The 24,199-nt window shown below is 40.9% G+C and overlaps 2 protein-coding genes across 3 annotated transcripts; one reads left to right on the top strand and one right to left on the bottom strand.

Moving 5' to 3' along the window:
• Positions 1-7,042: 7,042 nt before the first annotated feature.
• On the top strand, positions 7,043-17,021 carry LOC112215673 (ERBB receptor feedback inhibitor 1). 2 transcript variants are annotated; one of them, XM_024374908.2, is made up of 4 exons: positions 7,043-7,559; positions 12,285-12,484; positions 13,117-13,199; positions 13,855-17,021. In XM_024374908.2, exons 2-4 carry the CDS (start codon positions 12,333-12,335, stop codon positions 15,036-15,038), a joined length of 1,419 nt encoding a protein of 472 aa, XP_024230676.1. In that variant the 5' UTR covers positions 7,043-7,559; positions 12,285-12,332; the 3' UTR covers positions 15,039-17,021. The 2 variants fall into 2 exon arrangements, with proteins under 2 accessions (XP_024230676.1, XP_024230678.1); XM_024374910.2 differs by lacking the exon at positions 7,043-7,559 and having other exon boundaries at positions 12,359-12,496.
• A 2,118-nt stretch (positions 17,022-19,139) lies between these two features.
• Positions 19,140-23,216, bottom strand: LOC112215155 (mucin-3B). The gene is made up of 7 exons (XM_024374102.1): positions 23,079-23,216; positions 22,779-22,843; positions 22,428-22,630; positions 22,095-22,263; positions 20,201-20,368; positions 19,996-20,066; positions 19,140-19,897 (listed from the first exon to the last, which is right to left on the bottom strand). Exons 1-7 carry the CDS (start codon positions 23,214-23,216, stop codon positions 19,788-19,790), a joined length of 924 nt encoding a protein of 307 aa, XP_024229870.1. The 3' UTR covers positions 19,140-19,787.
• Positions 23,217-24,199: the final 983 nt, after the last annotated feature.

Below are 24,199 nucleotides of genomic sequence, written 5' to 3'. Positions count from 1 at the left end.
TTCTGAGCTAAACAAAAAAAATGATAATAATTGTTGGACATGAAAGACCTTTGGACTGCAGGAAACGGGGCTGTAGTGGAAAATACCGTTTTTGGAAATCTGTTCCAAAGTATTCCCACGCATAATAGAGAGATATACAGTATGTGATCATATACAAATGTTCGCAACGTTTTAAATTATTATATTTTAGTCAAATATTATTTATTGCGGTCATTTTTTAGTCTACAAATTATTTGTAATTATTTTCCGGCCATCTGACCATCCATTTAAGACAAAATCAGCCTGAGACTGAATGTAGTTGATGATCCCTGACTTACATCATGTATTTTCAAGTAGAGATACCTCGCAAAGCAACTGTTCTCTATCCCTCTCAATTGAGCATTCTTCTGTCTCTTCTCATAGCAGGTGTAAAATAAACACACAGACCGGACAAGTAGGCACACAATGGATTATGGTCATTGGTTAAACTATGTCGAATATTGGCCTGTTAGAAACTACAACTCCCTACTACATCACACAGTTCTGGCTTGAACTGATTTTTCTCTAGAGAAACTGCGCAATGTGTGCATTGAGCTCACAGAAAAAAAATTGCGAAATGGAATTCAAAATGTTTTAACCAACATTGGTCAATTAGTTGTTTAAAAAAGTAAAAATACCAGAAATGTTGGTTAGTCGCTAAGAACTACAATCTATATATCAGTGTCCAATCAATGGTACCATTTCTGCTGTTTATTTCCAAGTAAACTTTGAATTCACAGTGAAAATACATATACGTAACAGGATTACCTCAACAGCTAGAGGTCATCAATCTGATGACCTTGATAGTGGATGAGTCATTTCCAGCTATGATGTTGCCTCCTTCTTTTCTATCAAACACACCCCACCCTTCCTGCTGGAGAGAAAGCTATTATAATCAGCTGTGAGAATGTAACGTCATTCCACATGAATATCCTGGTGTTGGAAAGGGTGAACCATATTGGGAAATTCCCTCAGGTTCAAAGGAAAGTAGGAAGCTGTGAGTTCTGGCATTATTGGGGAGGATATGGCAGGGGATTTAACCTAAGCCATCAAATGCTTTATGACATGTATTTCATCTTGTAGAAAAGGTATCTGGCAGAGGAGTGCTGTGTCTGTATGTAGGACCTGTTGAGTGCCAGTAGATGTTTCAGTACTTATTTTATATACTGTCCCAAGCCCTCTCTTCTCTGTGCTGCCTGCCTGTCTGCCTGACTGACTTTATAAGGAACTTCCTGTGTGGTGACATCACGCAGGCACCAGAGTGAAGAGGGCTGCTTTGTTATGGGAGGGGAAAAGAGAGGGGCGGAGGCATGGGGTAATACTTAGCACAAAAAGTTCTCCAGTTAATCCTACCCTTTCAATTTATCTGTCCAATCTAGTCTTTTTTCATTTCATTCTCTTACACATTTCTATGCTTCTTCTCTACACTCTAAAAATGAGGGGTTCAACCAGGGTTATTCTAAGCTCCTCAATGTTCTTTGAAGAACCTTAGGGTTCTTGGCACTGAAAATTGTGCCCAAAAGGTTCTTCCAAGAACCCCATAGGAGGTGGGGTTGATCGAGGAACCTCCTTAGTTGGTGGGGTTCCTGCAGGAACCTAACTGCCCATCTGAAACATTTGGATTTGAATGTGTAAGGACAGCAGGTGCAGGCACTTCAATGAAAAATGTAGAGGTCTCCTCAATTTAATGGCTAGCAGCATACCACCCTGCATCCCACTGCTGGCTTGCTTCTGAAGCTAAGCAGGGTTGGTCCTGGTCAGTCCCTGACCAGATGCTACTGGAAGTGGTGTTGGAGGGCACTCCTACTCCAACTGGTCTAAAATTAAACATCCCAATGCCCCAGGGCAGTGCCCTGTGTAGGGTGCTGCCTTTCGGATGGGAAGTTAAACGGGTGTCCTGACTCTCTGAGTTCATTAAAGATCCCATGGCACTTATCATAGGGGTGTCAACCCTGGTGTCCTGGCTAAATTCCCAAGCTGTCCCTCAGGCCATCACTGTCACCTAATCATCCCCAGCTTACATTGGCTCATTCATCCCCCTCCTCTCCCCTGTAACTATTCCCCAGGTCGTTGCTGTAAATGAAAACGTGTTCTCAGTCAACTTACCCGGTAAAATAATAAAACATTTAAGGTTCGTCCCTTTGTATAATCTAAATTTATATTGTTTCATGGTGATACCATCTATCTTTTGATATTTGTGCACATCTTTCAAAAACAGAAAATGGACACAATTCGATGGATATCAATCAACAAAGAGGTAAGAATATGTAGACTGAGAATATGTTGACGGCTAGCTGTATTGGGTGCAGATGACTGAACTGCTCACTTTTTGTGTCTGTGTCTGCAGGTATACAGAGGAAGAGGCATACAAAGGTATGTCAATTGGTGTTGGTATGTTATGCAGATCACATGTCCCATCCTCCTCTCTTATTTCTTCAATGAATATCCCATAGGCCTCTACATTATGGGTAAGGTATGTATATGAAAACCATTATCAAAACTTTTTGTTCCATTATCATTTACCACAAAAACTAAGGTATGAATACTGTCATGTGCATGTTTTGTTAATCATCTGTATAATTACTATTTTTTGGATCCACATACTTCACCCTCTTTACACCTCTGATCAATATAACAGGAAACCTGTTTGATCACCATGCACTGCAAAATCATTCTGGCTATGGATACGGAGAGCTTCAACACATTAACATCAACACGCCAGAGGATATACCCATTGGACTTTGCTGGGCTATGCTGGGAGTCTACCTCATATTTGGATTTTTTTTATTCTGCTTTGTCACTAAAATCTTTTCTTTTTTTTCTAAAATATTGTGTTATTGTTATGCGTATTATTAATAATAATACTGGGGGGGTCCATCAAAATGTTATTAGAGGATCCATCAAAAGGGTTCTTCAAAGAACTTATGGGGGTTCCCCCACAGTTTCAATTTGAAGAACCCCTAAAGGAAATTCCATATGAAATCACTGTAAGTAGGTAATGCCAACAAAAGCTGTCAAAGTAAACAAAGCAATATGTATTTACTGTGCAGACTTGATTTTATGCAGTTACACAGAAATCATATGCAACACACAGCTCTCAAGCTCACCTTCATATATCCACAAACACCCAGTAATCTGATCTCACAACCCCACCATTCTCCTGCAGGCAACAACTGGCCTAAAGGAATTTTAAAAATGTCCTTGAAATTATAAAGGGGGATTAGAGAGAGCCTGGTCCATCCACGGCTAAATATCTAATGATAAGCCTGTTAAATCCGGGGGCCAAGGCTGGCTATGGAGATTTACCAAGACAAGCAATACGCACACTTTGTTCCCTCCACTTACCTCCCGTTTCTGCCTCTATTTATTTAACAATGCACTTGTTTGTAGACATTGCATGACTGTGTTTGGTTAGCATGCATGGTTGTAGCTAGTTTGTTTAGCCTAGTTACACTACGTGAGTATGTGGACATCTGCTCGTCGAACATCTCATTCCAAAATCATGAGCTTTAATATGGAGTTTGCTGCTTTAACAGCCTACACTCTTCTGCGAAGGCTTTCCACTAGATGTTGAGATGTTGCTGCGAGGACTTGATTCCATTCAGCCAAAAGAGCATTAGTGAGGTCGGGCACTGATGTTGGGCGATAAGGCCTGGCTCGCAGTCAGTGTTCCAATTCATCCCAAAGGTGTTTGATAGGGTTGAGGTCAGGGCTCTATGCAGGCCAGTCAAGTTCTTCCACACCGATCTCAACTAACCATTTCTGTATGGACCTCGCTTTGTGCACGGGGGCATTGTCATGCTGAAACAGGAAAGGGCATTCCCCAAACTGTTGCCACAAAGTTGGAAGCACAGAATCATCTAGAATGTCATTGTATGCTGTAGCATTAAGATTTCCCTTCACTGTAACTAAGGGGCCTATTCCGAACCATGAAAAACAGCCCGAGAACATTTTTTCTCCTCCATCAAAATGTACATTTGGCACTATGCATTGGGACAGGTTCTCCTGGCATCCACCAAACCCAGATTTGTCCGTCGGACTGCCAGATGGTGAAGCGTGATTCATCACTCCAGAAAACGCGTTTCAACTGCTCCAGAGTCCAATGGCGGCGAGATTTACACCACTCCAGCTGATGCTTGGCGTTGCACATGGTGATCTTAGCCTTGTGTACGGCTGGTCGGCCATTGAAACCCATTTCATGAAGCTCCCGGCAAACAGTTATTTTGCTGACAGAGGCCGTTTGGAACTCGATAGTCAGTGTTGCAAGTGAATATAGATGATTTTTATGCGCTACGCGCTTCAGCACTCGACGGTCCCGTTCTGTGAGCTTGTGTGGCTTGTCACTTCGCGGCTGAGCCTTTGTTGCTCCTAGACATTTCCACCTCACAATAACAGCACTTACAGTTGACCAGGACAGCTCTAGCAGGGCAGAAATTTGACAAACTGACTTGTTGGAAAGGTGGCATCCTATGAAGTGCCACGTTGAAAGTCACTGAGCTCTTCAGTAAGGCCATATTACTGCCAATGTTTGTCTATGGAGATTGCATGGCAGTGTGCTCGATTTTATACACCTGTCAGCAATGGGTGTGGCTGAAATAGCCGAATCCACTAATTTGAAGGGGTGTCCACATACCCTTGTATATATAGTGTAGGTTGAACGGACACACACAAAGTTTATAATGGCCGGAGTTGTTCCAGCAGATATTCAAGCAGACAGAGAGTGACTCACCCATTTAGGTAATGCTAAATAGACATCTGTTAAAGGGTTTTGATACAGTGTAGCAAATGTGTAATATATAAACAGTGTAATAAAGTAATTTTATTTCTCAGTACAGTGGAACAAGTCCATTATAATTCATTCACATCTAATTTGACGCTATAGTGTCAGACTTGTGTGACTGGTATGGGACATTATGACCAGAGTAAAGTCTATAAAGGACATTTCTGTTGTTTCATCATCGGAGCTGCCCAGTCAATATTCTGACAAACACAGAGCAGGTCCCAGGTAAACAGAAACGTCCACAGGCATCAGATAAGAAGCAACAGTCAGACGACGTGGACTCCATTCAGTTACCATGCAGGATAATATACTGCGGAGATAAGGGTGTTTCTCTGTGTGTTTGCTGCGGGGTCGATCCACCTCAAAAAGCACAACAAAGAGGATTTCAACACCCACCATCTCATATTTTTCTGAAATTGTTTCTGTTGTTCAAAACAGATAAGATTAGCATTTTTGCAACATTAGTTTATTGAAATATAATTGAATCTCTGAGAAATTAAGCTAATTGATTGCAGGATTCATATAATATTGAATAAATATAGTGCCTAAGACCCGGTTTGGACCCCCAAAAAAATCTAATAATGAGTTAGACATGAGGAATCCAAAGAAATAGTCAAAAGCCACCCACGGACCCCACCCCCCCACCCTATGGCAATTCCACCCCAACAATTAGTATTTAGTTTCACTTCTATATGTTTGAGAAGTAGTATGGATAGCAGGAACAGCAACATCTAGTTGTCAAACCTGGTAATATAGGATCTAGGAATTTCTAGGATCTAATAAACTCAACCACTTCAATTACTAATTTCTCTGAACTGGGGCAAAAACCATCACCAAATCCACTGAGAATACAATACATAGGATGAAGAAACAATACTCTGAGCCGCATTTCCATACTACTTGTCAAACATAAATAACTGATACTACTGTATATACTTGTTGGGTGGGATTGGCGTAGGGTGTGGGGGGTCCTTGGATGGCTTTTGACCGCTTCTTCGGATTCCTCATGTCTTACTCATTGTTAGGAAAAAGTTTGGCCCAAATCGGATGTTGGGTACTATAATTATTTAACAGTATATGACTCCTATACATTTGGGTGAAATCAAGTAGCTTAATTTCTCAGAGATCAAATTCAATTTCAACCAACTAATGCTTCCGGAATGCTTATCTTATCTGTTTCTAACTACAAGAACATTTTCAGAACAATCTGAAATGGTGGGTGTACTGGTTTGCTGAAATCGACATGGAACGACCCTGTGCCTACCTCCTTATCTCCACTTGAGACATCCGTATTACCTAAACCTACTCCTCCTCTCTACTTCTCTCTGTCTCCCCTCAGCTTTGTGTGTGAGAGTTTTACATTCATTTTGTCTTTGTTCCACTGAGTCTAGCTGGAAACGATAAAGCACAGCTACAAACAGAGTGTTGATAGAGTCAATGGTACATCCAGAATAAGACTGACAGAGGTATGTGTATGTGTGTGTTGTATTCTCTGTGCTATGCAGTTGTGTTCAGACAGGTTACGATTCAGTCTGGGTCCTCAAACAACCTCTGTCTGCCCAGGGACTGCCAGGGATCAGCCAGTGTGGCGTCACACAAAGCCATGAGCACAGAATAGCTCATTTAATCCCTACCTGAGTTGCTAACAAAAATGATCCTTATCTTCATTCTGTAATGCAAAATGCAATTTAGCCAACTTATAGCGTACAATATGTATTCCCCTCTCCTGCCACAATTTGTGCTGTATTTATTTGTTTTTGATAAGCACTCTAAACACTTACTCCCAGCATAATCTGTAAAACCTCAAATACTGCAACACACAATAGAATGTACAACACTCAAGGAATGTAGATAAAACTGACTTCTGTTATGTCAGATGATAGTGTAGCCCAGGGATTTTCAACTCTTACCCTATGAGGTCCGGAGCCTGCTGGGTTTCTGTTTTACCTGATAATTAATTACACCCACCTGGTGTTCCAGGACTAATTCCGTCTCTGATTAGAGGGGAACAATGAAAAAATGCACTGGAGCTGACTTTGAGGTTCAGAGTTCAGTTTGAAGGCCACTGTAGCCTACTGTACAGTAAAGATGTGTCAGGTAGCCTAGTGGTTAGAGTGTTGGACTAGTAACCGAAAGGTTGCAAGCTCGAATCCCTGAGCTGACAAGGCAGTTAACCCACTGTTCCTAGGCCGTCATTGAAAATAAGAATTTGTTCTTAACTGACTTGTCTAGTTAAATAAAAAATCGTCTAGTTAAATAAAAAATCAATCACACATTTTTTACCAATGTGTACCAACTATTAATTACACAAAATATCTGTAAATGTATAATTCTTAGTGAAGCCTGCAAAACACATATAGCCGCATAAATCACTTTAGGTATGCATATACATTATTCATGTTAAGTGAAACATAAAATCTTCATCAGTAGTCGAATGTGCAGGTGTTGTGTGTGCAGGCCGTTAAATGGAAAGCTATGTCTTTAAGAGTTGAGTGAAAGGCGGAGCCAGAGTATATTCTTGTAGCGTGGTGGAGCTTAAAAGAACATCACTCACAACAATAGTATTATTGAGTAGTCTCTCAGAACATAAAGAATAGTTACTGTACCAAATGCGTTGTCCTTTATTTCTCCTCAGTACAATAGCAGACTGAAGCTTGTAAATTGGGCTATACTAACGTCTACCGCAAAACACGGGAAGTAGAACTGTCGCCAGAAGAGGATTCTTAACGTTTCTACGTAACAGCTGAGGAAAACTTGTAAGGTGAGCTCTAAAAACATCTTGGTTTGCAGTGACATGTGTATTTATTTATTTGTGTGTGTGTGTGTGTGTGTGTGTGTGTGTGTGTGTGTGTGTGTGTGTGTGTGTGTATACGTGTTGATGACGGCAGCAGTGATTGATGCAATCTCTTATCTCAGCAGGTACATACATTGTATCATACATTGTATCCCTCCGTTATAATATCTTTATTATACTGCTATGCCTTTTCATACTAAACCATACACTACTATACAATATGTTAATCTATTCAAGGTTGGAACAACGTGTTCTCCCTGTACAGCTAAAATTAGGTCTGCGCTTTTAATTCCAGTATGTGACTGCGATTTGGTTCTTTATAGAGACCTAGTATAGAACCCATGTCATGTAAATACAATAGCGATATAAACTGTATTGATTTGGGGTGAAAAGTTGATAGTTGCATTATCGGTATATTATTTGACGATATATATCGCAATATTATTTTTAACGATATTACTGTTATTTTTGCGCTAGTCAGCTGTACCTGTACCAAAACTGCAGTATTTTTTTTTTCTTTCGCTTGCTTTCCTTCTTTTAAAATCTTGAGCCAATATGTTTTCAGTACTTTTATTTCCGTGACGGATCAAAACTCGTTTTCTCATGGCTCTCTTGTCCATGTGCAGCAGACATATAGTGAGCAATATGTTTGGAACATCGAATCGCAATAAAATCACAGTATGGAATAGCATTCATACAGAATCGCGAAACCAATAGAATCACTATACCTATCATATCGGCAGCTAAGTATCACGATAATATTGTATCGTGAGGTCCATGGCAATCCCCAGGCTTACTGACGATGTCAAGAATCAAGAAGTGATGGATCCTTATTTCATCAGTTACTTGAAATTGGGAAAAACGTATATTATGGCGTGAGCCACATACTAGTAAACTCGAACAATCAATCCTGTAAAGCAAGGGGGTGTGTGCACTGTTTGCCTGCAGCACAGGTAGAGCGGGTATGGTTGCTCGGGAAACCGCTGCATGGGTGTCGTAAGTGAGGTGTGAACCTCTTCTTTCTATGTTTTTCTGTGCCTAATGTCGCTGTGTATAGTAAGGTTATGTCACCATATAGGGCTGTGGCCGAAAGTAGTGCACTGTAGGGAAAATGTGTGATTTATCAGACGTGCACAAAGTTCTCATGTTAGTGTGTAGCATACATGGTGTGTAAAACCATACCTCTTGGCCTGGAGTGACTCTGCTGTGCTCGAATAGGCCTGTGTGTTACTCTTTTGATAGTACGCTATGGATGTCAAATAGAGATGGTCATCATCACAAGTGTGTTTACCACACCGCTTGTCTTCCCACAACAAAAAATCCTCTGCTCTTTGAAATAATTTGCCTGCAATGTTCCCATTCATTATTTCTCCATGACTACTACATTTGTTTAATCCTGGTGTTGCCTCTAAATACACTAGTAAACTGTGATCAAACGCACATCCTTAAGTGGAGTGCAGGGCTGAAAAAGGTTGGTATAAAATAAATGGACGACTGTGCTCCACCACGTACCTTTATTCACAAACAAACGACGTTGAAGTGATCTGACGAAGGTTCTTGCAGGACCCAAACTTTTTATTTTTGTGAATAAAGGTACATGGTGAAGCTCATGAATGTGTGGGCTCTATTTATTTTATGCCTCTAAATAAACTAAATGTAAACAATGGTTAACCAGTGCCAGGATGAACTGTTTTTGCACCTGTTGCCAGAGGAAGTGTGAGCCTCTCAGGGGTCATTATCAAGGATCAAGTTGCGTACTATCCCCTCCGAACTGAATCCTGGGCAAGGGATGGGAGAGATGCCATGTTGGGCAATTTGGCCTGAGCTTGATGTCCTGGGCTGTTCCAGAGCTTTGTTTCCGAATGATCAGCTGTCTGGGCAGCACATCAATCTGTCCTTTCTCTAGAACTGCTGAGTTCTTAAACGATCATGGATGTGTTCTTACTACTTGATGATGGATGGTTGACGATAGATAGATATTGTTCTGGCCATGAATTTATTGTACATGCAAACCACAACACGCATTGACTGAACTATTCCTCCATATGATCAGCTGTAAATGGCATAGACTTCTGTGAAGTTATGGTCTCCATCAGTTGAGCAGAGATGTCCCTTAGTCACCCAGATTAGGTCTAGCCACTCTACCCAAAGGAAGTCAGTGGCTGTTGTGTGATGCACTCATTCCCCTCTCTTTCTGGTCGCAGGTTCCTAATTAAAGGTCATGTCCCCAGAATAAGTTTATGGTCTGCCCAGCCCCCAAAGTGACTCCTTTTATCAACACTCTATGCAGGTTTTATTGTCTTCTCAGGAATTCAGCATTTTCTGTGTTGATCTTGTCAACCCCCATTGTCACACCTCTGAGAAGCAGAGGTTCTGTTGTGATTACATCATGTAGGTCTGATATCTGATTGGAGGATAACTTTACAGTAATACTATTGGTCAACAGCTCAGATTTTGAATCCAAACAACTCAGATGCTTATAAAAGGGTATTCGATTCATTGTTCTTCCTCTTATGTTCATGACTTGCTGTGGTGAGATACTTGCACTCTTTATCTCTCCCTCTCATGAACTATGGGCCATGGCACACGCCATGGTTTCTTTGTCTCTCTCTCTCTAACCATGCTTAGAATAAGAGATAAATGCCAATGTTCTGTACATTACCTTGGAAATAATGTACAATGCAGCGGGGTTCATTTTTCCAAGGCAATGTACAGAACGGTGGTGTTTATACCACAGTTGCCAAAGAAAGCACTCATTTACCAGTAGGAATACCTTTTTCGTTGATATTTTCATAGGCAAATTCATACTTTCTCATCTTTTGGTTGCTAGAGATGCAACCCAGTCGTTGGTTCGACTAGTTTGATATTGATGGATGCGACCTAGTTCTTTGTTCTGTTGACATGGCAATGTTCTTATTCCTTGCTTGCTGTTAGCTAACCAACTAGTTACGGCTATACAGTCACAACCTCAGCAGCCAGAATAACTGCACAGTTTATTCCGTTGCGTTTGTTTAAGCTGTTCAGCCCGTTTATCCCACAGTTGCCAAAGAAAACAATACTATAATCACATTTACCGGTAGAAATAAAACATATTTGAATTTATATAAGCAAATTCATTCTTTATCATCTTTTGGTTGCCAGTCGTTGCCAAACTAGCCAGCTAGCGGCTAACACAGTCATGAACTCTGCAGCCAGAAGCTAGCTAAATAGTTTGTTGCTAGCAAACCTACCAATATAATAAGCAAACGAAAAAATCTAAATTGCTGAAAACAGCTGGTCAAACTAGGAACGTGGGAGTATTTTACAGCATAGTGCCACTTGTGTCATGACTGCAAAAGTAGGGACCAGAGAAATTCATGTTCACCAAGTTAGGTCATCAGATGCTCAAAATGTCTCTGCACTAATAAATGCTAGCTAGCTGCATTTCTTTCCTCGTTAGACCTGCGTTTCAAATGTATCCAATTTCAGTTTGTGTGGTTGTTCGTTTAGCTTTCTGTAACTTTGTAGCAAGCATAGTCTGCATGTGTAGGTGTTTATTGCGTCATGATTGCAAGGTGTCACGACATTTTTTCCAACTGTGCCGTTAACTGGTTTTAATGTCCATTCTAGAATGCCCTTCTAACAATCAGAAACGAGTATTCAACAATGCTGTGGTATAATGCGTTGTAACGCTTGTTAGTGCTTTATAACTTAAGCTTTATGGCTTTTATGTGAATAAATTCATTTTACTAAATAAATAACTTGTATTTAGAATTTCATTCTCAGACATTTCTTCATTGCCTATTACTGTAACTCTTGCATATTGCTAATTATCTTAATGGAGTCAGATAAACATTTTAATAGGCGAATTGCTTAATCTTATTAAAATCACATGTGAGGTATATACAATGTATAATATCATACTTATCAGATATTACTGCCCACTACACAGACCTAAAACATCAATGTGTCGTGAAGGAATGACAGTTACTGGCCATTTCTCGTCTGACCTGGGATGAATGTTCTCCTGAAGACTGAATACATTGGAACATTTAGCTAATAATGTGCTGGTGTTATTTGTTTACACTTTGTTCTGCATATATGACTTGATTTCCTCCCTCTGAACCTTGCTTGCATTGTTTAGTCAGCCCTGACACACATTTGACATGACTCGAACATCCAGGTCATCTGACATGGGGAGTGCTTGCAACATCAGGCATATCTCTGGTTACAGGAACAGTCTAATTTAAAAGAGATCTCTTGCAGTCAGAGCTACCTGTCTGCTGGGACTCAATTAACACTCTGCTGTTGTAAAAAGACACTGTCATTGGTTTGGTTAAAAAAATCAGCCATGATGTTGGGGGGCCCCAGATAGCATATTATGGCAAAATGTGTACAATAGCAGAACATTTGCTTTAAAATGTAAATGTAAATGTCAGCCTCATGGAATAGTGTGAACAATAACATGAGATGATATAAAACAGCACGTTTTGCTTTTAAACTGGATTTCCTTTTTTCTGATACTTGGAGAGAGCTTTTAACTAGAGATGTTGTGATATTGACTGTAAATACAACCGAGGATTGTGTCTCATGTTGGTAGAAATGTGTCAATGAACATAATAAAGAGGATATCTAATTGTGCTTTTATTACCAGCTCCTGCCTTGGGCCCCCTTCACTTTCACTCATGTTCCTGCCTCTTGTCTGTGTTACAGGTCCAGCAGTAGCAGCCAGCTGGGCAGTCCGAGTGTTTCCTGGCTTTGATGCGACCCGATTGTGCCTGGAGCATGTGCACAGCGGGCCTGACTGCCCAGGAGATCTGTTTACCTGCAGACAGCCCCTTCCTGCGGACCAGTCACTGTCTCAGCATGGCTGAAGCCAAGCCCTCATGGAGCCACCGCCATGAGCTGGACAAGTAAGTCCCCATGTGAGTCCTCGGTTACAAGAAGAACATGTTTTATTAGTTCATAGATGCCTTAAAGAAGTCAATAGGACTCAACCAAAACATTGGAATTGCCATGGAAAAGGGCTGTTGGGAAAGATCCCAAATCTACATTTAGGCTATTGTTTGTAACGTAGTATTTCACACTATGTTGAAGTAAACATCCGAGTATAATACTTGTTTGAATGTTAACCCCAACACATGTTCATGTCATCTTCACCAATCAACTGCATTACCCTTAGAAACGATTTTGACTACCACCACCGATTTCTGTATGCTAATCAGCTTTACATACGGGAGTTAACATTTAGCAGTCACTTCTTCTAAACCTGAAAAGGGACAACTTCGAAATGTTATGCAGCGAAACAGGCAAATATATCAAAATTGGACTTAAGTAACATTGTGGGCCTATTACAATACGAATCCACTTTGTTAGGTCAGATTTGTCAAATGTGCGCCAATCTGGTCAACATAGCAGTCTGTGTTCCCTTAACCGCATCTATATTTTACTAAGTGTATTCCTGCAGGGATGGTTGGAATTGCTATAACTACATGTACAGTATCTGGGGCAATTACTCAACTATGTGCATCATACCTTTTTACAGCTTGTACTTCAGTATGGATCCAGCACCAACAGAATACAACTTTCGATTTCAGCAGCAGGTGCCACCATCGCTCAATTCTGAGAGTAAGTACTGGACCCAGCCACTGTAGATTCTATTTCTATGTTACCAACCACCACTTACACCCACAATCCTTCCTTTTGCCCTCTGCCTTATACACAGCCTTACAAGGAAGGATTTAATACCATGTCTCTGAGCCAACTGGTTGATGTTTACTGGGAGGTTCTTGTTTCTATAAGAATAGAGAGTCAGAATGCTGGCTTCCCAGGATCTGCTTGAAGTATATCCTGGGGAATGTTTAACCAATCAATCATACTGTATATTATTTACATACTACTTATGCTAGTTGTTATTACTCTTTTCTTCTACTTTTTATTACTACTTGTTCTTTTATTACTTTTGTATTTGGCATTTGATTCTTGACTGATGTTATTGTACTGCATTGTTGAGGAGCGTTAGCAAGTAAGTATTTCACTGTACCGTGTGCATGTGACCAATAAACTTTGATTTGAAAAAAATGGTGAGAGGAGAGGTGCGTTCAAGTAATTAAGGTGTGTGTCTCTCTGACCTCCACACTTCCAGGAACCTTTTAACCTAGGGACCCTGCTAGGAGCCTGGCTAAAGTGAATTAGTGGTGCACTATGGTTGTAACTTTCTCTGGTAGTTACAAAATGCCAATATTTTGATTGAATTGCTTTTCTAACCACCTTCTCCCTGCAGGACAGAAACATAGCCCTGGTGCACAGTGGTTACCCCCAAAGAAATCCCGTCCCACTCATCTGTCCCTGTCATCTAGCACTGAGCCCTCCACCCCTAGCCCTGCTGAGGATGACCAGGTGGTCCCTTCCTTCCAGAGGTTGTCTGTGTACGAACACTGCAGTCCCCCCCACACACCTAGCCGGGGGGCCAAACCCCTGCCTCCTCTCCCTGGGCGGGCAGACCTTTCCCCTGACCAGGCCATGGACAATGAGGTGGAGTTCTTCACCAGTTCAGATGACCGACGCTGCTTGGTGCCTGAGCAGTGTCACCCCAAACCCTCTGCCTTTCGCTACGGAGCCCCCAGCCGCAGGAGCTTCAGGGGCTGTGGGCAGATTAACTATGCCTACTTTGAGGGACCTGCGGGGCAGCAAAGACAACAGGAACAGAAGGAGCAGCAGCGGGTACAGGAACAACAGCGGGTACAGGAACAACAGCGGGTACAGGAACAACAGCGGCAACAGCACGAGCAGCAGGAACAGCAACAGAGGTTGGAGCAGGAGGTGCGGGAGCAAGCAGAGCAGCAGCCAGTGTGTCCCAGACAGCAGGACCGAGCCCAGAGGAAGCTGCGGCGCTCTCACTCTGGCCCTGCTGGCTCCTTCAACAAGCCCACGTCGCTGCGCCTACCCTGTCACCACCGCCACACTCAGGGCATGGACAAACCAATGGTTCCCCCCCGCGTGCCCATCCCCCCACGGCCCATCAAGACTGCAGACTACCGCCGCTGGTCAGCCGAGGTGTCCTCTGGGGCATATAGTGACGAGGACAAGCCCCCCAAGGTGCCCCCCAGGGACCCTTTGTTGTCTCAAGGCAGCTCCCGTACCCCCAGCCCCAAGAGCCTCCCCTCGTACCTTAACGGTGTTATGCCCCCCACACAGAGCTTTGCCCCAGACCCTAAGTACGTGAGCTGGGGTTTACAGAGGCAGAACAGTGAGGGGTCTCCATGCATCCTGCCTGTCATGGAGAACGGCAGGAAGGCCAGCACCACACACTACTTCCTGCTCCCACAGAGGCCGGCCAACCTGGACAAACCTTACCCGGAGAAGATACTCCAGGATGTGGACTGCCCGGCAGGTCGCAGTAGGGGGGCTTCAGACCCAGAATGGGATTGTCAGACCAAGAGGAAAGTACAGGTGGATATAGTTTGACCCGGAGGAGACAAATTAGGGAAGGACTCCAGTGGACTCGCGCAATCAACCACTGGGGACACAGAGCCTCAGGACGCTGAGGCCTTCAAACACTTACTGCTGCTTTAACACTGACGACTTCGGTAGTTTTTACCTTGCTATTCTAAAAACATGGGTATTTGACGTACCATTTACAGTTACTGGGACTTTAGGAACTGCAACTACAACAAAGATGCATGGTCTAAATGTGTTCTCTAACTATTGAGTGTGTGGGTAATATGTAACAATTTTTAGTTCTCTTTTTTTTATATGATTTAATATTTTAGTACATTGAGTATATGTAAATGTTTTTCTGATAGTGGTGCAGTTAGCGTATAAGCTGCCTCAAGTTCTCAGTGGTGTGTGTGTCACATGTATAGGATGTTTTGTGAGTTGTATGTTGTGTTTTTGATATTGCTTTTGTGTCTCAGAACTTGGGGACAAAGGGTCAGTAAAGCAATCATCAATCTCCTATTGCATATATGAAGTCTAAAGAAGAGGCCAATGTATTGAAACACTTTTATGAAGGATTCTCCACCCACATCCCCGTTCTAACTCCTATTATGTATAAGCATGAATATAGGAATGCACATATGTTTCCTGCCTTGTTGATATTTCAGTCTTACTCAGGCCACTATGTTTATGAATGGAAGTGTATTTCTGTGTTTCCCTCACTGGATGTACACTCTGTACCCGTGGGAGAGTGGAATAATGGTATGCCTGTCTCCAGTGGAATGTCTAGTGCAGTTTGTACTTTGTGTTAGGCGTGTGTGTGCGTGGTGCAACTGTGTTCGTGTTTTCCCTGCTGATTTTGTGACTTTTCTACCATATCGTAGAAAACTAGGTTAACAATATTTGTTACTGTTCTCTTCCTGTTTTCAACACTGCTGCCAAATACACGGTCGTAAAGAGCATCCTCCCTAACCCTTATGCTACTTTCAGTGTCCAGGTCATTTTGTGTTGCACAAAAATGTGCCTGTTGAACATATGTGAATGTATGATTTTCTTACAGTTTGGGCAGCTCAGTAGCTGGTCAAGCTGGGAGTCATTGTCTGTCACTAATTGTCTTCAATACTACCTCCCAATGACAATACAAATCAATATATACCCAAAAACCTTGTGGAACGTAATCCTAAAATAATTTGAATTGAAACCTCTAAATTAAAACTGAAACAGTGCCAAATATTTCTCAAACGCCCTCAGTGAAAATATGAAATATGATTCAAATATAAACCACTACTTCACTTACCATAGTCCATTTACCATATTTCAGAATTATAAACCAATGACCCGGACCTTTCATTTGACATTATTTCCACTACACCAAGTGATCGTGGATCCCAGAGACGTTGGGCTCACCTGATAACACATAAGACATATTATGCTTGACTGTGTGGGGCTTACCTACATGAAACGGACTTTCCTGTTCTGCTAATGCATTCCTGCCTGACATGATTGCAGTGGGTGTGGTCCAGAGACTTTGGCTGCTGGCGGCCAGGAAATGATATGGATTTTATTGTAATAGATTATTCAAGAATCATAATGATGACATAGTGAATTTAGCAAGTGTGTCGAAGTAACCCTGGATATAAATCATGGTGGTCGAATTGGATATCAGATTAGCTCTACAGTCAAATGGTCACTTAAGTACATTTTCCCTCAAAGGGAAAACAAACCTAGTGGAGGCCGTGTCGTTTTATATTTCATGTATAATACATTGTTTACATTGTACACTGATAGGTTATTTAATCTTAACCTATTCCCATGTCTTATCGGAAACAATGAAATCCAATGAAGACTAGTTCATCAAGAATAATTGACATTATCTGCTGTGGTGAAACAAATGCACTGGGAGTAAAGAACATGATGCTGTGTTTATTTAACATAAATACACTAGTCATTATGAATATTTGATCTCAATGTATCAGTCTTTTAAAGGGAAAAATAAAATGACTTATTTATGAATCGGCCTTTGTTCTGTACTCTGTTTGTTGAATGGTGTGAGATGAACTCTGATTCAGCTGTTTGGCCTGTTTTATCACCCCCACCCACACCCTCATGCAGTGCCTCATTACAGCTGGCTGCAGTCCAAACACACAGCAGAGCGACTTATTCAGACAGACAGGTATACATTACCTTCCCCTTCCTGGTTGTAAGTATGACTCTCCCCCCGGCTACCTGTTGAGCAACTCAGAGGCCAGGTAACCTGGTTCCTCAGGTCTTCAAGTTCATAGCTTGAATGATGATTGGAAAAGTTATCTTCTTATTTGAAAAGATTTGTCAGTGCAGTTACTCATTTTTATAGCACAGGACAGCTATGCACACAGAGCAGGACTGAAATCATTAGCCAAATCCAGTCTAGGGTGCGGTCACCTGCTCAACATTATTCTTATACAGTACATTGGTTATTGTCTCTGGAAAGGGTAGCTCATAACTTACCATTCCTTTTTTGCTGTAAGCATATAGTATGATGGTCTATTGACGGTGTTGGTGCTGTGTCCTCTGAGAGGAACAAAAGGCAGCAGTGTGATCTAGGCCACCTGCCAGCTCTTTCACCTGGCTCTCGCTCAGGTGAGCTGCTAGGCAACAGCATGGACGGTGGCCATGGCAACAGATGATGACAAGGGCTATCTATTTAAATGGTGGTCCCAAATGGGGACAGTAAAGCGCAAGTACACAAAATCAAGACGAAACAAAGAGCAATAATGAATCTGGTCTGTGCGACGCATTTGTGAATTCATGCAAGAAAAACTTACATTAACCACAAGAAACATCCCAAACAGAAACACGACAGGAACATGCACACAGGGGATGCACATTTCAGTGTTCATTGTCTTAACCATGTTCTACCTCAAGGCTGACAAAGTGTGAGATTTACCCAATGGAACAATCTCCCACTTTTTATGGCTGCTCTTATTAAAATAATAAATACATAAATATATATAACCTTTGTGCTTTCGCCTGCAGATGTCTGTGACAAATATTGCAGTGTGGTTGCGATGTCTGAATGTCCTCTAATAATTCTGCAGCAAGATTATAAATGTCTGGTTATAGTCTGTGGTAGAGACAACATTATGGCTGTTTTCTATCGATGTGGGGGAGAGGGAGGGGTCAAATAAAACAGAATTGATTTAAAAAGGGGTCATCGAGTGTTGTAGTGTTTTAGATACAAAAACTGTCATGAATCAGACTTTCCTCTATGTCTATACAAAACTGTCATGTTTGAATCAGACTTTCCTCTATGTCTATACAAAACTGTCATGTTTGAATCAGACTTTCCTCTATGTCTATACAAAACTGTCATGTTTGAATCAGACTTTCCTCTATGTCTATACAAAACAGAAACAACATGATCAAATGAATAAACCGGATTCTAAAGATAAAAATGCAGAGTGAAATACCAGCTTGAATAATGGATACAGTATAAGAGCCCAGAGAATATATCACATTGGCAGTACTGGCACAAAATGCTACCTGTCCCTCTACTTCCAATACTCTGTAGGCTATCAGCAGTAATGCCCAGAGTGAATTAAAGAGAAAGGGGAATACCTGTCAGTTGTACAACTGAATGCATCTCTGAATTAGAGAGGTGCGGGTGGCTGCTATAATTAACATCCACTTCAACAGCACCCAGGGAACAGTGGGTTAACTGCCTTGCCCAGAACAACATATTTTTACCTTGTCAGCTCAGGGATTCAATCCAGCAACCTTTCAGTTACTGGCCCAACGCTCTAACCAACAGGCTACAAGCAACAGCTCTTCAAACATTGGCAATAACGCTAAATGTCATGCAACTGAACATTGCATGATGTGAACTGAACCTATTGCATGACATTATTGCCAACACATTCAAAGAGAAAACAGTTTTTATTTGTTTTCTTTGTTATACTGTTATTTTATTATTGATGCTCTTCCCTTTCTGAAAGCACATGCAGTTGTCCTTGGAAAAAAGGATGTGTGCTCCCCCTAGCGCACATAGGTTGTAATTGCCACATGATATTAGATAAATATATAAATATTACATTCCATTTAAAGATGTGAAGAATGGAAGAAAAGGACGCAGATGATTCGTCTCACCGTTTATTTAAATATTTGTCAAATTAAAAATATATATGTGAACCCAAAGCCCAGAAGTGACATATTACACTTAGTCAACAGATGTAACGTACACATCTAATACTCATACAGGGTCATCTTCAATGTCAGGAAATTGTTCATCTAGATCTCATTCTATTTATCAAGTCCTCAAAGGACAGTAGTGTGTAGCCTTATGCTTCTGAATTCCAGTAAAACAGCTGCAGTACAAAATGAATTTGATTCACAATGATTATGCATGTTATAAAGAATAATTATTTGTGGTTAAACGTTTTAGGCAGCTTGAATATTTTATTCTGTGTTATTTTGAAGAAAATCTATTATTGTTGGCCATTGGGTCTTCACCTGAGAAAACATTTTGGATAATCATATCACTTAAAATGTCAACATTAGTATTCATTAAAATAGAGAATCATAAACAGCTGGTGCTCTAGACTGTGTAAGTAATTACATGTAAATACTTGTTATTATAGTATATAGAAAGGTGTGATGTTTTAGTGTAGATACTATATTTTATATTTACTGCCACTCATTACTGGATGTAATTTTTCATTCATAGCAAAGATTGTAAGATATGACAAATATGAAAGACATGAAACAACAGAAATTACAGTATAATGCCTGTAAATGTACATTTTATGTTGTGTCAACATTGTCAAGATGCAGGCAGAATACTCCTGGGCAGCCTTCGTGAACTAAATCAGTATTTGTGTAGACTGGTGAACTGCCATGGTATGGACCGAGGTCTAAAATCAAAATGAAAACAAATGAGTGTTGGGAATATATTATAGAAAGTATAATATTCTGGTTGTCAGTCATTGGGACTGTGCAGAGATGAGCATACCTCTTTGTGTGAAGTCAAAAAAGTCCTCTTTGAGAGACATCAGTCTTCTGGCAGGTGGCTTGTCAATGTTCCTGAGTTATAAAAACAACATTTTTTTAAACCATAAAATGATATTCCTTACACAGATTGCATCTAATTTACTTCAAATCAAGCAATCATTTGCATGGCATACAAGAATATGCCTGTATTATGTTATGATACCCACCATCGTCCCCCACGGTTCCTTCGCAGGACCACGATAACCACGATGAGAACAAGTATGAGGAGGATGCCTGCCCCCAGCGCACCAAAGAGTGCAGCATAGAAACCTCTTCCCCTGCGGAAGCGCTCACACTGGGGTCCATCATACTGCTCCAGGGAAGACTCATAGCACCTTTGTCCAACAGTGAGGGGGTTATGATGCATACTGCTTCAGCATTTGTTTCAACATTTAATTTGGTTACATTTAATTAACTGAAATTACTTTGTAACATTGTGTAACACAACTTAACATGTACCAAAATCCCAGCACTACATACGGTACATAAAGTGCCTTGGGAAAGTATTTAGACCCCTTGACTTTTTCCAATTGTATGTTACAGCCTTATTCTAAAATGGATACAAACAAAAAGTCCTCAGCAATCTACATACAATACCCAGTAATGACAAAGCGAAAACAGGTTTTTCGAGAAAAAAACACAAAAAAAAACAGAAATACCTTATTTACATACATTTTCAGAACCTTTGCTATGAGTCTCGAAATTGAGCTTAGGTGCATCCTGTTTCCATTGATCATCCTTGAGACGTTTCTACAACATGATTGGAGTCCACCTGTGGTAAATTCAATTGATTGGACATAATTTGGAAAGGCACACACCTGTCTATATAAGGTCCCACAGTTGACAGTGCACGTCAGAGCCAAAACCAAGCCATGAGGTCGAAGCAATTGTCCATAGAACTCCGAGATAGGATTGTGTCGAGGCACAGATCTGGGGAAGGGTACCAAAACATTTCTGCAGCATTGAAGGTCCCCAAGAACACAGTGGCCTCCATCATTCTTAAATGTAAGAAGTTTAGAACCACCAAGACTCTTCCTAGATCAATCAGTGGAGAAGGCCTTGACCAAGAACCCGATGGTCACTCTGACAGAGCTCTAGAGTTACTCTGCGGAGATGGGAGAACCTTCTAGAAGGACAACCATCTCTGCAGCACTCCACCAATCAGGCCTTCATGGTAGAGTGGCCAGACAGAAGCCACTCCTCAGTAAAAGGCACATGACAGCCCACTTGGAGTTTGCCAAAAGTCACCTAAAGACTCTGACCATGAGATTCAAGATTCTCTGGTCTGATGAAACCAAGATTGAACTCCTGGCCTGAATGCCAAACGTCACGTCTGAAGGAAACCTGTCACCATCCCTACGGTGAAGTATGGTGGTGGCAGCATCATGCTGTGGGGATGTTTTTCAGCGGAAGGGACTGGGAGACTAGTCAGGATCGAGGGAAAGATGAACAGATCAAAGTACAGAGAGATCCTTGATAAAAAACCTACTCCAGAGTGCCTAGGACCTCAGACTGGGACGAACTTTCACCTTCCAACAGGACAATGACCCTAAGCACACAGCTAAGACAACGCAGGAGTGGCTTCGGGAAAAGTCTCTGAATGTCCTTTAGTGGCCCAGCCAGAGCCTGGACTTGAAACCGATCAAACATTTCTGGAGAGACCTGAAATTAGCTGTCTAGCTCTGCCATCCAACCTGACAGAGCTTGAGAAGATCTGCAGAGAGGAATGCTGGTGTGCCAAGCTTGTGGCGTCAGGCTGTCGTTGTAAATAAGAATTTGTTCTTAAATGACTTAATAAAGAAATAAAAAAAGACCCAAGAAGACTCAAGGCTCTAATCGCTGCCAAAGATGCTTCAATAAAGTACTGAGTAAAGGGTCTGAATACTTATGTAAATGTTGTATTTCCGCTTTTGCAAACATTTTTAAAAACCAGAGTTTTTGCTTTGTCATGAGGTATTGTGTGTAGTTTGATGAGGGAAAAAAATACTTTCTGAGGGTCTCAATACTTTCTGAATGCACTTTATCAGATTGAATAAATTCTGAAAACAAATAGAGTCTTACAGACAAATAGGTCCACTTTGAACATTATTAAAGCATTCTCCGTGTCTATGACAGTAGTCTGGATACTGTTTACAAGGCCCCACACACTTCCAGCTGCCATCAGAGAGCTCTTCTGTGTAGTTGGCAAAACCCAGACGACAGGCCACAAATGACCTCAAATCTGCAATATCTGATTAGAAAACAATTCCCCATCAAAATTACTCTCATATCTCTACTAAATTCAATAAAGTTTGATTTGACAACTTTTTCAAACAAAATGAAACTATTTACAATTTACAAATACAAAAAAACATTATGCCTGATACATGTTTTTAATTGCCACACATTACTTACTCCTTATTTCCATTGGTTGGAAGGTAATATTGGTAACCTGGATTCGCACATTTTCAAATGCTTGACTGATGATCATTAGGTTATCTGTGTTGTTCAAGATATTCCTAAGTATGGGTTCCAGTTCATTGTTGAGGAAATCAATTTGAGATGCATTGTTGGGATAGGTGTATTCCGCTATGCTCTCTGCAACAATACTTCCAGGTCTAGAAGAATAGACATAAATCACATTTCAAGAGTTCAACAGTTGATTAATATAATAGGAATTTGATTTGCAGTATTTAAGTGTATTTTATTCGTGTTTGTTTAATGAAACTTCTTAGATCTTTGAGTTTTGAAAATATAATAACCTACTTTAGATTAATGACTTTTACATCTTTAAAATTGTGTGGATCTGCTCTCCTGCAGAGAGCACTAAGCTGAAAAACAGAAAGAAAAAATATACATTTGATATATTTCACTTTGATCCTGTAAAAAATGGTGTATCAAGTAGCCATTTTAGGCCTATGTGTTATTGTAACTACTTCTTTATTCAGTAACAAATGATACCTTATTGCATTAGTATTCAGTTGTTCACATATATTACTGTACCATTACACATTTATGAATAATGCTTTTACAAAATCACACAACATTGAAAAACATATTGCATACCTCCTTAATCAAAGTTTTGATTAATATTTGGGACTTGCTGGAGTTCATATTTTCATACTCAGTCTCAAATTCCCTGATAATCCTCAAAGAGACATATGCCTTTCTGGTTGGTACTGCCTTATCTGCAAAGAAACGCATGCCTACGTAAGTACAAACATACAGAGAATCCCGTTTTGTTATTAGTAAATTGAGGGCAGTGAAGAAGGGCTTGATTCAATCCGTATCGCCAAAGTTCAGCGCTATAGGAGGATGAAAGACCATGTTCCTATCCGCTTTTTTTCATGGTAAATGCTTGCCTGACAACTCATCCTGAATTTAATTCTGCTGCTCTATCGATCGCTACACATATTCAATCTGAAACTGACATACTAGAAATCGTTGGATTGTCTCTAACAAATCTAACTAGTCAGAGTATCAAAGTTGATAACGTCATCGTGGAAAGTTTTTAAATGTCATTGTGGATAAGAAACTTCAGTTGGCTGGAGTGATGTGGATGGGTAGCAAGGCAAAGTAAATGTCAATCAGAAATGACCTTTACATTTCGACACGGATTGAATCGAGCCCTAAGTTTAATGGGTCTACCATTGGTGCAAAAGGTCTCGTCCTTCTATGTCAAGTTAAAACCACACATGTATGGGTTCATGATAGCATCAATCATTCACGATGAAACATTAGTTAATTAGTTCATGCAGAGGTGACATTCAGCTTTACTTGTTAAACAACATTGACCAATACATTTTTTACTAGTCATGTAGAGGCTAAGGAATTATAATGAAAAGGAAAACTCACCAAAGGAAACTGTGATGACATTACTTCCATAAATACACAAATCTCCAAAGGTGGAGTCAGAGCAATGGCACTGACATAAGCCAAGAGTGTAATTGAAAGAACAAGGAGCACCATGACAGTGACAGTCCTCTTCATTACACTGATGAGTTGTAGATATTGTTGTGAATGTCATAAGGGTAACATTTGAGGTTGAACTGTGGGCTGGTGTTGACTGACTGTCTGCCTGTGTATGCACAATTGTGGTCACTGTCTTGCTTTGCGTTGACGGTCTCCTTTCTGTGGTCGAACCTGGAATCATTGTCATAGGTGTGGTAAATCCAGATGAGGAAGTG

The sequence above is a fragment of the Oncorhynchus tshawytscha genome, linkage group LG02 (assembly GCF_018296145.1).
Source record: "Oncorhynchus tshawytscha isolate Ot180627B linkage group LG02, Otsh_v2.0, whole genome shotgun sequence".
Classification (NCBI taxonomy): Eukaryota; Metazoa; Chordata; class Actinopteri; order Salmoniformes; family Salmonidae; genus Oncorhynchus; species Oncorhynchus tshawytscha.
This window is presented reverse-complemented; position numbering and strand designations above follow the sequence as displayed.

What these genes read in the sequence shown, in the direction of transcription:
- LOC112215155 (XM_024374102.1), bottom strand. Translation starts at nt 23,216, where the DNA reads ATGCGTTTCTTTGCAGATAAGGCAGTACCAACCAGAAAGGCATATGTC. An exon ending in TCAAAACTTTGATTAAGGAG is followed by an intron (nt 22,844 to 23,078) that starts GTATGCAATATG and finishes TCTGTTTTTCAG; the next exon opens with CTTAGTGCTCTCTGCAGGAG. An exon ending in CAAAGTGGACCTATTTGTCT is followed by an intron (nt 20,369 to 22,094) that starts GTAAGACTCTAT and finishes TGTTGGACAAAG; the next exon opens with GTGCTATGAGTCTTCCCTGG.
- LOC112215673 (XM_024374908.2), top strand. Translation starts at nt 12,333, where the DNA reads ATGCGACCCGATTGTGCCTGGAGCATGTGCACAGCGGGCCTGACTGCC. An exon ending in CACCGCCATGAGCTGGACAA is followed by an intron (nt 12,485 to 13,116) that starts GTAAGTCCCCAT and finishes ACCTTTTTACAG; the next exon opens with CTTGTACTTCAGTATGGATC. An exon ending in ACCATCGCTCAATTCTGAGA is followed by an intron (nt 13,200 to 13,854) that starts GTAAGTACTGGA and finishes TTCTCCCTGCAG; the next exon opens with GACAGAAACATAGCCCTGGT.